The sequence below is a fragment of the Oryctolagus cuniculus genome, chromosome 7 (assembly GCF_051225735.1).
Source record: "Oryctolagus cuniculus isolate XC-2025 breed Fujian yellow rabbit chromosome 7, ASM5122573v1, whole genome shotgun sequence".
NCBI lineage: Eukaryota > Metazoa > Chordata > Mammalia > Lagomorpha > Leporidae > Oryctolagus > Oryctolagus cuniculus.
Genome location: NC_142873.1, coordinates 8,006,083 through 8,019,235, shown reverse-complemented (window position 1 = coordinate 8,019,235; position 13,153 = coordinate 8,006,083). Strand labels below are relative to the sequence as shown.

The following is a 13,153-nucleotide window of genomic DNA, read 5'->3' as shown; positions in this document are numbered from 1 at the left end:
GCTGAAGGGCCAGGGATAGGGGGGTTAGGCTGGCTTCTCACAAATCACTCTGTGTTCAGAGAGCGACAGAAAGAGGAAGGCAGAGTCACTTAGGAAAAGTCTACTAATTTACCAATACTCCACAGTATTTATGCAACTTGGCTTAGCTTGTGAGCCAAATACAAATTACAATAAGCATATCTCTGATACTTTTGCAGTTGGTACAATTTAGTTGAGCCCAACAAACAAACCCACTCACAATCTTGCCCGTCTACCTTTCCAGTGCTGTGCCTGCCATTGTCTCCCACATACTTCCAAGTCCTGTCTCACTTACTTTGTCCTTTCTATTTTCCTTAAGAGCATCAGTCCTCTCGGGATGTGTGCCTTTCCGAAACGCCAACATTCCTCAGCCTGGAACACTCTTCTGCCCCTGTCAATTCTCTCCTTTCTGCCTTTGAAACTCGGCTCCAGTACTGTTCCTTGGAAAAGCCTTAGCTTATACACTGTGTTGGCAAAAACTTACATGACCAGGCTTACCTGCCACTTGATGAACCTGACCTTTTTCCAGGTTCTGCTACTGGACTGCAGGCTCCCAGGGAGTGGAAATTTTTGCTGTGCTCATTTCTGTTTCCCCAGTCGCAAGCACAATGTGCCAAGAAGATATCAATAAGTGGTGAATCACCAATACTTTGCCCAAATCAAGCCTTCAATAAGTGTGTCACTGTAAATAATCCCCATCAGGACTTGTTCAAATCTGTCTCATGTGCTTTCAGTAAGTCTGGAATGGGACTGGGAGGAATAAGGCTGTTTTTGGCAGTCCACTAACTATGTTATTTTGGGAGTCTGGTTCATGTACTGTTTACCACAGTACAAACACCTGAATCCTAGAACCACTAGTCCATGTGCTGAAATGCCACTTCTGCCTCTTCATAAAGCAAACATGGAGACCATCTTTGAGATAATGTATAAATAACAAATTTAAATATCTCAAAAATTGGCTTTGTATTATTTTCCCATATTCAAAGAGTATGCTGTGTTATTAATTATAAATATTTTGGGTTGATCTGAAAACTAGCCATACATCTATCTAACCAACAACATATTTAAGCGATGTAAGTCGTATTAGCTATTGGTATTATATGGAAATTTTAAAGATACAATGTACTTCAGATAACTAAATACTGCAGAGCTTCATTTACCAGCATATTTTAATGTCTCTTAAAAGAATATAAATTCTTTACTTGGTATAATCAGGAATAAGGTATCTTCACAAATCAGACTTTTCTGAATAACATTTTGCATTATATAGCTTCAAGATTTTAAATATTCTCAGTGGATATATATCATGTAATGCTATAGTTTCATTTTAAAAATTAGTACAACAAATGCAATCTCACTTGTTGCTGATTCAGGATCATTAGTATTAATGTCCATTTCTGTACTCACATTACCCTGGAATGCAATGGTACCCTATGGGCTATTAATAAATAAAGGCTGTTTGCCTTTAACCCTGCCTTTTACCTTTTCTCTGCCTTCCCCCTGTCATTTTTTTGTTGATGATGATGCCAACAGTGAGCTCTGATGCTTATTTTTTCAGAAAACTGTCTAGATGAGAGCCTAGGAATGGCTAATGCTTCCAGAGAGCTAAGCACGTGGCTCTTGAGCACATGGGCGTTGGGAATGCAGTTCGCTAGGAGAGGCCCTCTCCTTCCCTCACAATTCCTGAATTCCTGAGGTCACTGAGGACTTGGACTGTAAGTCTGTCAGCAGCGCTGGCTCTCACATACACCCACCAACGCACCGTGACTTTCATCAGTAATGACCACGGTGATGACTAAGATAGACTGTCAACTTACTGTTCAAATATAAATGAAAATTACAGTTCTTAATTTGAATGTAAAAGGCTGGTCAGGAACTTTAGACTCAATATAGGACCCACTTCAGTGTTAGCATTTTTCAGATGCACATTCTTCTTCAGTTATTGACTTTTTAAAAAGTTTTAAGAATTCACACTATTTGCTTTCAGCACAATAGTGGGAAAATTTCTAAATCTCACTCTTTTTCAGCAAAATTTGTACATGGTTAGTTCCATTATAATGATCCTTGCATCATCAGGAAGAAGAAGATGGGAAAAAATATCTTTTCACTCATGAAAAAATTTAAAAACAGGTAGCAACGTACATTGAATTAAAAAATTAATAAAAGTCAGCAGATCTGATATCTTAAAGTTCCTGTCATAATTTGGCTGGAATATAAATCTAACAGTCTTTAAAAGTGAGAAAAATTTTTAAAAATTTGGAAGGTGTCAAAGTAACAGCCACAAACTCTATAATGACCTGTGATTAAAAACAAGTGGAAATCTTGCTCTTTAGGGTTAATGCCAAGTAAACACCCATTTTGGTTAACTCACAAATGAAGGTGGGCTCATATGCCTTAAAAAAATCAGTTCCATGTAAAAGGTCACCCCAACTTAAAAATAAAAGTATTGTAATAAAGAACACACCATATTAACTTGGCTAAATTGAGAGAACTTTTTCCTCACAAATAGAAAAGTCTGTTTCTACTTTATACTGATTTTCACTATATCTAGAATGACCAACCTCACAACGCAATTCCAGTGTAAAACAAAGCATTTTAATAATATATGATCAGGAAGTATTTTTCTCACCCAATGAACAAATAAAAGAGATGATTTAAAATCCAAGTTGCCCAGAGTTACACCAAAAAGGACCAAACTAGGCCTGCAACTGGTAGTCAGCTGTCCTAATCCCCTAACCCTTCCATTTCATCATTCTTTCATATTATTGTCGACTCTCAGTACCAGCTGGTCAGTTTAGGCAGTATCCATCTTTCCTGATATTTCTTATGTGGTCCTCTAAAAGATGGCTTAGGGTAGACATTTGGCCTAGTAATTAAGACGCCCACGTCTCACGTTGGCGTGCTTGGGTTCGATACTTGGCTCTGCTCCTGATTGGAGATTCCTGGTAACGCAGACCCCGGGAGTTAGCAGTGATGGCTCTAGTAATTTGGTTTTCTGCCATCCACGAGGGAGACCTGGACTGTTTCTGGCTCCTGACTCAGCCCCAGCTGGGACTACTATGGGCATTTGTTTAGTGAACTGGTGGGTGGGGGAGCACTCTCTCTCTACCTTTCAAAAACAAAACTAAATAAAATCTTAAAAATAAAATAAAAAAATGGCTTAAGCAAAGCATAAGCCAGGACTCAGAATTAGAATTCACAATTGCCCAATTCTTTGTGGCTGTGCTCTGCAGCTTTACAAGTCTAACCAAACTGCTTACAATCCAGTTGGAAAATTAAACAAAATCACACTTTCATCACTAAAAAACTAACAGTCCTAAGAGCATCTTTACAGAATTGTAATAGGTTTTAGCTGGCAACTTGGTAAAAAGATATCTGAAAAGATTTACACACTACAGTTTGGAGGAATTTGAATTTAATGTATCGAGGAATATTTTTTGAAAATAACCTCACAAGTAAAAAAATACTCCCGAAAACTTTAATAAGCCTAATAATGCTGAAACTAGTGCATATTAACCACAGTTAATCCATGCAAGCTGATCACTGTCCTTTAACCTCAGTATTATAAAGAAACTCTTACAAAGCAAAATGCTTGGACTACAGAAGAGAACAGTGTTAACTGAGAGCAAACACTCACTGGTACTTTGAAGGGTGAGGTATTGGCAGTGTCCATGGAGTTGGGTTTCTCTGATGTGCTGGTCCCTGAGATACTCCGTCTGCGGGGGGACCTTTCTGCCGGCACCTCTGGAAAAAGAGGAGGAAAAAGTTCAAACATCAACAGGAACCGGTAATTTGTGAGCGTTCACCAAATTATAACATTATTCACTTTTTACCAAAAGAATCAGTTTGCTTTAAAAGTACTTTACGGTCTCTCTCCAACTAATTTGTCTCTCTCTGGGGTGCTTGAAGTGTCACAATGCTAGAGACTTGGTCACAGCGCAGAACCTGCTCTAAGTGTGACAGCTTCCGTCTTCACCTGTGTGCATTTAAAAACTAATTTCCTCTAAGTTTAATATCTTTAAGTTCACTAAATATTTGTATCTCACTGTTCAAACCTACTCCTCCATTTGTTAGCAATGGAGGAGTTAACAGAATCAAATGAAATTTCTAATATTCTTGTGGACCAAATAAAGTCTAGTGTTGCACATGATTTGACGGTCAGGTCAAAGTTCAATTCTATGCAGAGAGAGAGAGAGAGAAGATGATTCACCAGACTGCAACAAAAGGGCTATGAGAGGAGTGTAAGCTGCTGGCAGGATAAAGTAATATATATGCCTATGCAGATATAAAAATAGACCAGCTTCTCCTTGCTCAGGCAATATGACCTTACTAAGATCTTACTCTGGAATCCTGAATCTATTCAAACTGACCTAATAATCTTAGGACTTCACAGATACTGTGATCTTCTCCGATTTAATTACTATATACTGTATTCAGAGTACATTTTAAGATCTTTTTTCCACAGTGATAAATATATACACACTATATATATGCACATACACACGCACACACAGATGATAGATATACACATATTATACCTTTATCACAACTGCTTCCCATCTCCACTTCAACTGACAGACACATAGGAATCCAGCTTCTCAGATAACATTAGATAATCTCAACATGAACAAGAAAAAAAAAATACATCCTAAAAAAAGTGTTCTGTGTTATCTTCCATATCTTAAAAAATAAGGAGTAAGCCGTGACTCCGGAGACTGACATTTCGATTCTTGCTGTTCTCCCTTTAAAAGACAGATGCAGTTTAAACTTCCATTTCTGGCCTCCTGGCCCCTGGGATCCGTGCTACTTCCACTTCAGAGAAAGCGTTTTTTCTCTCGCTCCCTCCCTGTGTCTTGCTCTTCCCCCTCCCTCTCTACAGCTTGCAGGGAGAGCAAGCGAGAAACACACAGGACTGCAGCCATTCAATCAATTGTTCCCACTGCACATCCTCATTAGTTACTTTCAGGCTATTAACAGACGCCCAACCACTGTCTCCCCTCAGTTACAGAAAATTTCACTGTATTACACTAATCTGCAGCAAGACAAACATTTATTGAAATTTATATTCAGCTAGTGCCAAAAGGACACCATTTTACACAGACCCAGTAATGCACACAAATCAATCCTTCCTGGGAAAACCCAACTGCCAAGTGCTTCCCCTGTTCCTATCTGCGCGCTGGACCCCGGTTTTCTTTTCCATGACTAGACCCTATCTTCTCTGTGACATCTCGACCAGTAAGATGTAAGCCAAATTACAGCATTTCTAATGACCCAGAGGTTCACAATATGCATCTCATATGCCTGCAGTACAAGAGAGTTCTGTGTTATTACTGCATTTTAAAATTATGACCAGTAACTGTGTCTCTCAAGTTCTCTCCAACCATCAGTGGTTAAATGAGGCTTAATGTACAAAGCCATTTTCAGAATTAGGCACACATGACTTCTAACGCACATCTCTGAGAAATGGCAGTATAATTAGCTCAGATTCATGAGAATGGCACAAAGCAGTGAATTTAAGCAAATCAGCTTGCCGGAGCACAGTGATCAGCAAGACCTGCAGATTCAAGAGCATGCCTTCACAGGTGATTACCAAGTTAGGTGCCTTCTAAGCAGGGGGTGCGAGGCTGGTGGGGAGAGGGGCTGGTGAAGGTGGAAGAAAATCTCATCTCTCCTCTGCCAATTAGCTATGAAAGTACCAAAACCTCAGATATCAAATGAGAAAATACAGGAGACTGAATATGATAATATAGTATATTTTAATCTCTGAAATATTTATGGGGAAAGCAAATTGGGAGAAACATAAATTTCATTAGTTAAGAGAAAATGATCTAGTAAACAATGTCCTTAATTTGCAATGTTCTGGCTAAGAAAAAAATACTAAAACTCATTTCCTCACTTTCTTCAAACATCTAAATTTTAGTTTTCAGGCATATGAACTCATTAAATAAATATTCCAAGCTTTTAACTATTTGAAGTTATATTGGCTAAAGTGAGCAACCATATTTCAAACTCCAATAAATATGGTATTTATTATATTTTTCTCTTTTAGATTCCCTTTCTGTATCATGAAAAAACATCAAACACAAGTATAGGATGTTAATGGGTCCAGAAAGAAGAAATTAAATTATTTTTCAAAGTGTGAACAATTCCCACTACAGAGGGAAAAGAAAGGAAATTAGGTAATGAAAATCAACTGGAAAAAGAAAAAAAAGAGGAAGCAGTTCACATTGTATTGCTTTCTCAACATCCCCTAATAATGCAATTTATCTGCTGAGGCAGAAGAAGCCTTTGAAATAATCCATGTTCTTTAGGTCACACATTCAACGCCAAGAATCAATGTCCTCTTAGAATCAAAGTGGCAGCCTTAGCAGGAGCGGAATGTAACCAACTGCTGGGTCAGTTACAGGCAGACCGATATTAAACTGGCCCAGCTACCTTTAACTTTAGATCTCCAAACAGAAAAGAGAGCGGCGATTATGATCTTAAAGCTACATTTCTGCTGAGTTGGAAGGAAAATCTATATTGTTTCCAGTAGGCCAAATATAACAGCTGTCTCCCCTACTCTTACTTGGGCTACATACTATTGTGTTATTTTCACCTGCTGTAAAGTTAATGTTCCTTTTGTATTCACAATATTTAATTATAGTCATTCCTAAAAGTGTTCCCTAAGAGATCAAGACAAGAGACACACAATATTGTTTCTGTAGATAAAGGTCTGGAACTGCTTCATTCACTTTCTCATCCTCTAAAAATATTTCTCATCTTCAGATTTAAAGGCAAAAAAAGTTATTTAAAGCCTGGTTAAGTTTTAAATTTATCTCTTCATTTCCTTTGTCATTAGTATGAGATGGAATGATGCGACGATTTATAATTATGAGAGATAATCTCCAACACGGCTCCATATTGGATGAAATATTGAGCAAAGAGAACATTTGGTGCTTTTCTTAGAAGTTCTATGATTCTGTGTAAGTCATTTCACCTTTCCTTTCTTGGGCTTCATCATTTAATAAAAACTGGGCTTTTCAGTCCAGCAAGAGAAGAACACAAGATTATATGCATTATGGAAAATTATCTTTCTGGAAGAAAGAGGTTCTCTAAATCCAAAGCACAGTAATATTTAAATCTCACTGCCTCAACATATACATTTTCCTCTATGGCTCTTTTGGCAAAAACAAAACAAAACAAAACAAAACAAAGCAAAAACCCGACATCTGGATAACTATAGAAACAAAGGGACTTTTGGTGGAGGACGTGCCTGTTACAAATGGATGTCAACTTCTGCCACAGAACCTACTGGTGTATTCATGGCCTTTAGTTCATTTTTAAGGAGGCAAATGTAAAAAAAAAAAAAAAAAAAAAGGCCTAAATTTTTTGTAAAGGGAAATATTCATAAATTTGGAAGAACCCTATGGGAATAGTTTTCTGAGATCTAAACAATTATTTCTGTCTTTTAGTATTTCTGAATTTGCTAAAGTTTTTTTTTCAACTTTTATTTAATAAATATACATTTCCAAAGTACAACTTTTGCTAAAGTTTTACAATAAAAATGTGATTCTGTATTTTTTTGAAAGAATTTTTAAAAACATCACAGATTACTATTCCCCACTGTACCTGGTATGACATTAGTGCTTAAAAATAAATAATAGTATCAAAAAATATAAAATAATTAAGTTCTGCTTTTAGCTTCTTCCTCAAAGACAACGGTGCTCTAGTTCACCAATAGCATGGCTCTTTTTGACTTGTACATGAATTACTGTTCCTTTTGGCATGTGTATATATCTATATGTAAATAGATATATTTCTAGTATTTTTCTTAAAAAATTAACATACATGGGTACTTTAAAAAGTTTTAAAAAACAGAATTGAAAGGTTATTTTGGTGCAAAAAGTGTGAAATGCATGCATAGTGTTTCAGAACATGCATTTCCCATGAACTTTCTGAAGTATCCCCATATGTGTTACGTTTCCCCTCAAGACTTGAGAATAGCTATCTGAGGGTAGAGTGCTTACTGCAGTTTTTAAAAAAAGTCTGTATGTTTGTTTATTTATTTTCATTTACTTGAAAAGCAGAGCAAGAAAGAAACAGTGAGAAAGATCTCCCATCCACTGGTTCACTCCTAAATGCTCACAACAGCCTGAGCTGGGGTAGGCCATAGCCAGGAGCTTGGAACTCTACATCTCCCACGTGGATCGCAGGAACCCAAGTATTTGAGCCATCATCTGCTACCTCCCAGAATCCATTAGCACGGAGCTGAGCAGCCTGGACTCAAACTGACAATCTGATATGGGATGTGGGCATCCCAAATGTTGATTAAGCCACTGCACCACAAGGCCCACCCCTAGTGGAGTTCTTCTGCACTTACTACCATCAGCAGTTCTTCCTCCTTATGATTTATCTGCTACCACCATCCTAGCCCTACACCATTATAAGCACTAGACACTTAGGTACAGGAATTTAGTAAACACTTCTGAAATTCTGTCAAAGTCCAATGACTTCTTGTGAAATCACATTTCTTACCCAGTGAAAGATATCAAGTATATGCGTGTGTGCACATGTGCCTATGCATACTTGCATTATGTGAGAAATCATTAATTCAAGTCATCTTTGGTGTCTACTGTGAGCTCAGATAAAGGAGGTTTGATTAAATTAACTAGAGAAATGTCTGCCTTCATGAACTTAAGTTAGAAAGGCAAACAGTATTCAATGTTGGATGTGAAAAGATGATAAGTGTTTTGAGGGAAATAAAAAGTAGTAAGGGAGGTGGGGAAGTATAGTAAAATGCGTACTTGCACTGAGAATGTGGGGTGTGAACCAGTACTCAGGGAGCTGAGAAAGTCAGCCTTGAAATTTATCAGGGAAGACAACTACATGCAGAGGGAAGCCAGTACAAACCTCCTGGGGTAAAGTGCAGCAGGAAGGCAATGGGACTGGTGCCTGGGACGGGGAACAAGGAGTAGGGACAAAGTCTGAGACAAACTGGAGCAGGTGTGCCTACGTCATGCACACATTACAAATCCACCTGTAGGGGGCCAGCATTGTGGCACAGTGGGTTAAGCTGCCGTTGGCAATGCCAGCATCCCATATGGGTGCTGGTTCAAGTCCCAGCTGTACCACTTCCAATCCAGCTTCCTGCTAATGCTCTTGGGAAAGCAGTAGAAGGTGACACAGTACTTGGGCCCCTAGCCATTTGGCAGAGTGACCCAGAGGGTGGAAGATCTCTCTCTCTCCCCCTCTCCCTCTCCCTCTCTCTCTCTCTGTCTCTCCTTCTGTCTCCATAACTTTGCCTTTCAAATAAATAAATCCTTAAAAAGATCCACAATTAAGGACATTAGCTTCTTATTTTGAAATATAAAATCATCTGGTCAAATAAATTACACCAAAAGATGCAGAAACTGTAGAGATACAGTTATTGCTCCTGTCTCAATTATTTTCCTTAGGGATTTTGAATATTGAATGTGATTCTGAATAAATCTGGATATGTCTGGGCAGGGAGTAAGAGAGCTGTTTATCATATTAACTGATGGTTAGATTGCAAAAGCCTCTGAAGATATCTTAAATGAGAAGGGTATCTGTAACATAATGCCTTTATGGCCAAATATCTGTTAAGTATCAAGAATACCTATTTTTGTTCAATCTCATTTAACTAAAGTTCATATATCATCATGTCATAGGAGGGACTTCAAACTATCTGTGCAAAGATGGAATTAAATGATGACATTCATTTTCAGAAACTTTTTGGAGACTTCTTATATATGCATATATTTAACACAGCTAAAAATGATATGACTTAGTATATCCACCATTTTTAGAATTAGTCACCACAGTTTAAAAACAGGTGGAAAAATAATTTTAAATACCATTTTTTTTAAGAAAAGAAAAAAGCATGCAGGCTGGCAGTGTGTTGCAGGGGGTTAAGCTGCTGCTTGCTATGTGACCATCCTATATTACTGAACAAATTCAAATCCTGGCCACTCGGTTTCCAATCCAGCTTCCTGATAGTGCCCCTGGAAGGCAGCAGAACACGACCCAAGTACTTGGGTCCCTGCCACCCATGTGGGATGGAATTCCTGGCTCAGCCCTGGCTATTGTAGCTGTTTGGGGAGAGAACCAGCAAATGGAAAAATCTCGCTGTCTCAGACTCTCCCTCTCTCTCTGTTGCTTTGCCTTTCAAATAAGTAAATCTTGAAGAAAAAGGAAAAAAAGATGCACTGTAAGAGCTATTTTAGTGGCTCTTTTGTGAATAATTTATTTGGGGGAAATACTTTTACGATAATTTTAGCTGATACGGAATGTTTGCTATGTGCTAGGCACAGGGTGTAAGCATCTATTGTGCTTAATCCTCACTGCAGTGTGTGGTATTAAAAATTATTACTCTCTTTCGTGCAAGTAGAGACAAAATGGAAAAGGAAATAATCTTAACAATATAAGTAAGTTTAGGAAATCAAATGGCAAAGGTGAACAAAATTTATAAGATTTTAATATAGCTGTAACAATGATGTAAAGAACCAAAATATCAAAGTGAAATTCTCAAGTTAGACCAGACTAGGAAAACACTCCATGTTCAAAGACGCAGTCATTTTGGCCTATATATGTCTAAACACTTCACATTAATAGCACTCCAAGCCAATTCCTAGTAATTGTGTGCACAGATTTTTAAAACATGAGTAAATGTGAATGCTGTGCCAATTATAATTATGCAGAGGCCCCTTTAATATTTTTGATATTGTATTTAGGAAACAAGGACCTAATGTTATTTTCAAAAGAGGAACTCTTCAGTGCACTTTAAAAGGCTTTTAAAAAAATCAATAACATTTCAACAAAGCATGATAAAAACTGAACACACAGCAAGCAATGTGCACCCATTCAAGTCACTGGCATCTCTGCACGTGTGGTACTGCTCTGAATGGACCCACTCCACTAGAATCTATTATCCCTTATACTGTGTAAACGATGGCAAAATCAAATGGGATGAGATATGTCAGTGGCTCAAGTTATTAATGAATGAGATAAGCAAATAACTTCTCTCCATGTTGTGAATTCCAAATTAGGAGGAGTCTTCTCTCATGGGAGGCACGGAAGACATTTAAGATACAGAATGGGAAGACAGCAGAGTAGTGGGAAATGGGTTCATACCTCTTTAAAGAGGGTTTTTAATAAAAAAACAGCAAAATGTGAATGCAAAAAGGCTTTCATGAAAATAAAGTTGCACACCTTTTGTTGGAGAGCTGCTAAAGGTAATGGGAGCTCACAGATAGCATCAGAGAATAGTATTACAAAGGCAGAGTGACTGGAGCAGAGACAAAATCACATACTGCGTTGGATAGCTGCTAACCCCACAGCACCTGGGTGTTTTAGACTGCATCCACCATTTTCAGGAGGGCACCTGCTATATTCCACTTCGACTGCTTTAAAGCCGATGCACTGACAATCACCAGCATTCAGCTGCTCTGAAATACAAATCCCTAGAGTCACTTTAATTCATCCAATTTGTATCACTTAGACTGCAGTACTTCACTGAGACGAGCAGTCCTTTCAAGTCTGCATGTCCACACATTCCAGTGTGTGCAAGTCGGAGCTGAGTATATGCATATGGGGAATTCACAGAAAGTAAAGCCATCTAAGTCTTCCCACCTTTCCCTTGCTTCAACACATTTATTCATTATTAGTATTATTTTAAAATATTTCTTCTTGTAAATACAATAGGAAGACAATTTTTCCCCTTATCAAGGAAGCTGAACACTGGTCACAAGTATTCCCTTTCTTCAAGTTAAACTTCACAGAATAATGTTGGCTGAGATAGCAGAGAATAGTTTTTATGTAAATAACACTCTCAACTGAAAGGGCTACGAAAAGAGCTCAGTTTTTATCTTAAGTTTCAGACTCAAAACATTATCTATTCTTCTTAAAACAGTATCTCTATTTTAATGATGATAAAATAATGATCTTAAAAATGATGATAAAAGCAACAATGATAACCATAACAACAAAGCATTGTTTATAATACCTTATTACATGGTAAGGTCTTCTGTGAATTATCTCTTTAATCTTCACAATTCTCTGGAGTTGGAATTATCACCCGCATTTTACATACTAAAGAAGTAAGGAGAGGGGCCAGCATTTGTGGATAAAGTCACAGCCTACGACATCAGCATCCCATACCGGGGTGCCAGTTTAAGTCCCAGCTGCTCCACTTCTGATCCAGCTCCCTGCTAATGCGCTTGGGAAAGCAGTGGAAGATGGCCCAAGTGCTTGGGCCCCTGTACCCACGTGGGAGACCCAGAGGAAGCTACTGTCTCCTAGCTTCAGCCTGGTCCAGACACAACTGTTGAGGTCATTTGGGGAGTGAACCAGTAGATGGATGATCTCTCTCTCTCTCTCTCTAACTCTGCCTTTCAAATGAACAAAATAAATCTGCATTTTTTTTTTAAAGTTAGGAAATGTTCTATAATTCTGCCCATGTTTATGTAACCAATAAAAGTCAGAATCAAGGTTGGAACCTCTACAGCCTGGATTTAGAGCCTATGCTTTCAATCACCATTTATGCTATCCTGTTATTCATGTTTTTTGTATAATGGACTGCAATGGAGGGAAAAAACAAGAAAAATAATCATGGAGACCCATTTTATTGCTTCTTCCTAAAAATAAATCAAGAAACTAGCCAAAGCAGATAAGATGCCCGCATCCTATATCCCAGTGACTCAAGTCTCAGCTCTGCTCCTGACTCCGGCTTCCTGCTGATGCAGACCTCTGGAGGCAGCAGGTGATGGCCAAGTACGTTGGTGTCTGCCACCTACATGGGATACCCAGATTGAGATCCTGGCTCCAGGCTTCAGCCTAGTGCAGCCCTGGTTGTATGGGCATTTTAGGAGAAAACCAGCACATGGAAGATCTCTGTATCTTTATCTCTGTCTTTCAAATAAAATCAGTTAGTTAGTTAATTTTCTATCTATTTTTTAAAAAAAGGTTTACTTATTTGTTTGAAAAGCAGAGGAGTTACAGGGAGAGAGGGATAGAGAGGGAGAGAGAGGGAGAGGGAGGGAGAGATATCTTCCATGAACTAGTTCCTTCCTCAAATGATTGCAGTGGCCAAGGAGAGGCCAGGCTGAAGCCAAGATCCCAGAGCTCCATTTGGGTT

At 38.3% G+C, this 13,153-nt stretch overlaps 1 protein-coding gene across 13 annotated transcripts in view; it reads right to left on the bottom strand.

The window, feature by feature from the left end:
* Positions 1-13,153, bottom strand: part of RASAL2 (RAS protein activator like 2) — a 416,913-nt gene that overhangs the window by 103,098 nt on the left and 300,662 nt on the right. For 11 of the 13 annotated variants that reach the window (XM_051856990.3, XM_051856991.3, XM_089336816.1 and 8 more), the window contains one exon: positions 3,656-3,762. In XM_051856990.3, the coding sequence (XP_051712950.2) occupies positions 3,656-3,762 (107 nt within the window). Of the gene's footprint in view, positions 1-3,655; positions 3,763-3,851; positions 4,019-4,556; positions 4,994-13,153 lie in introns of those variants that run through there. The other 2 variants (XM_051856994.3, XM_089336817.1) reach the window with 2 other exon arrangements.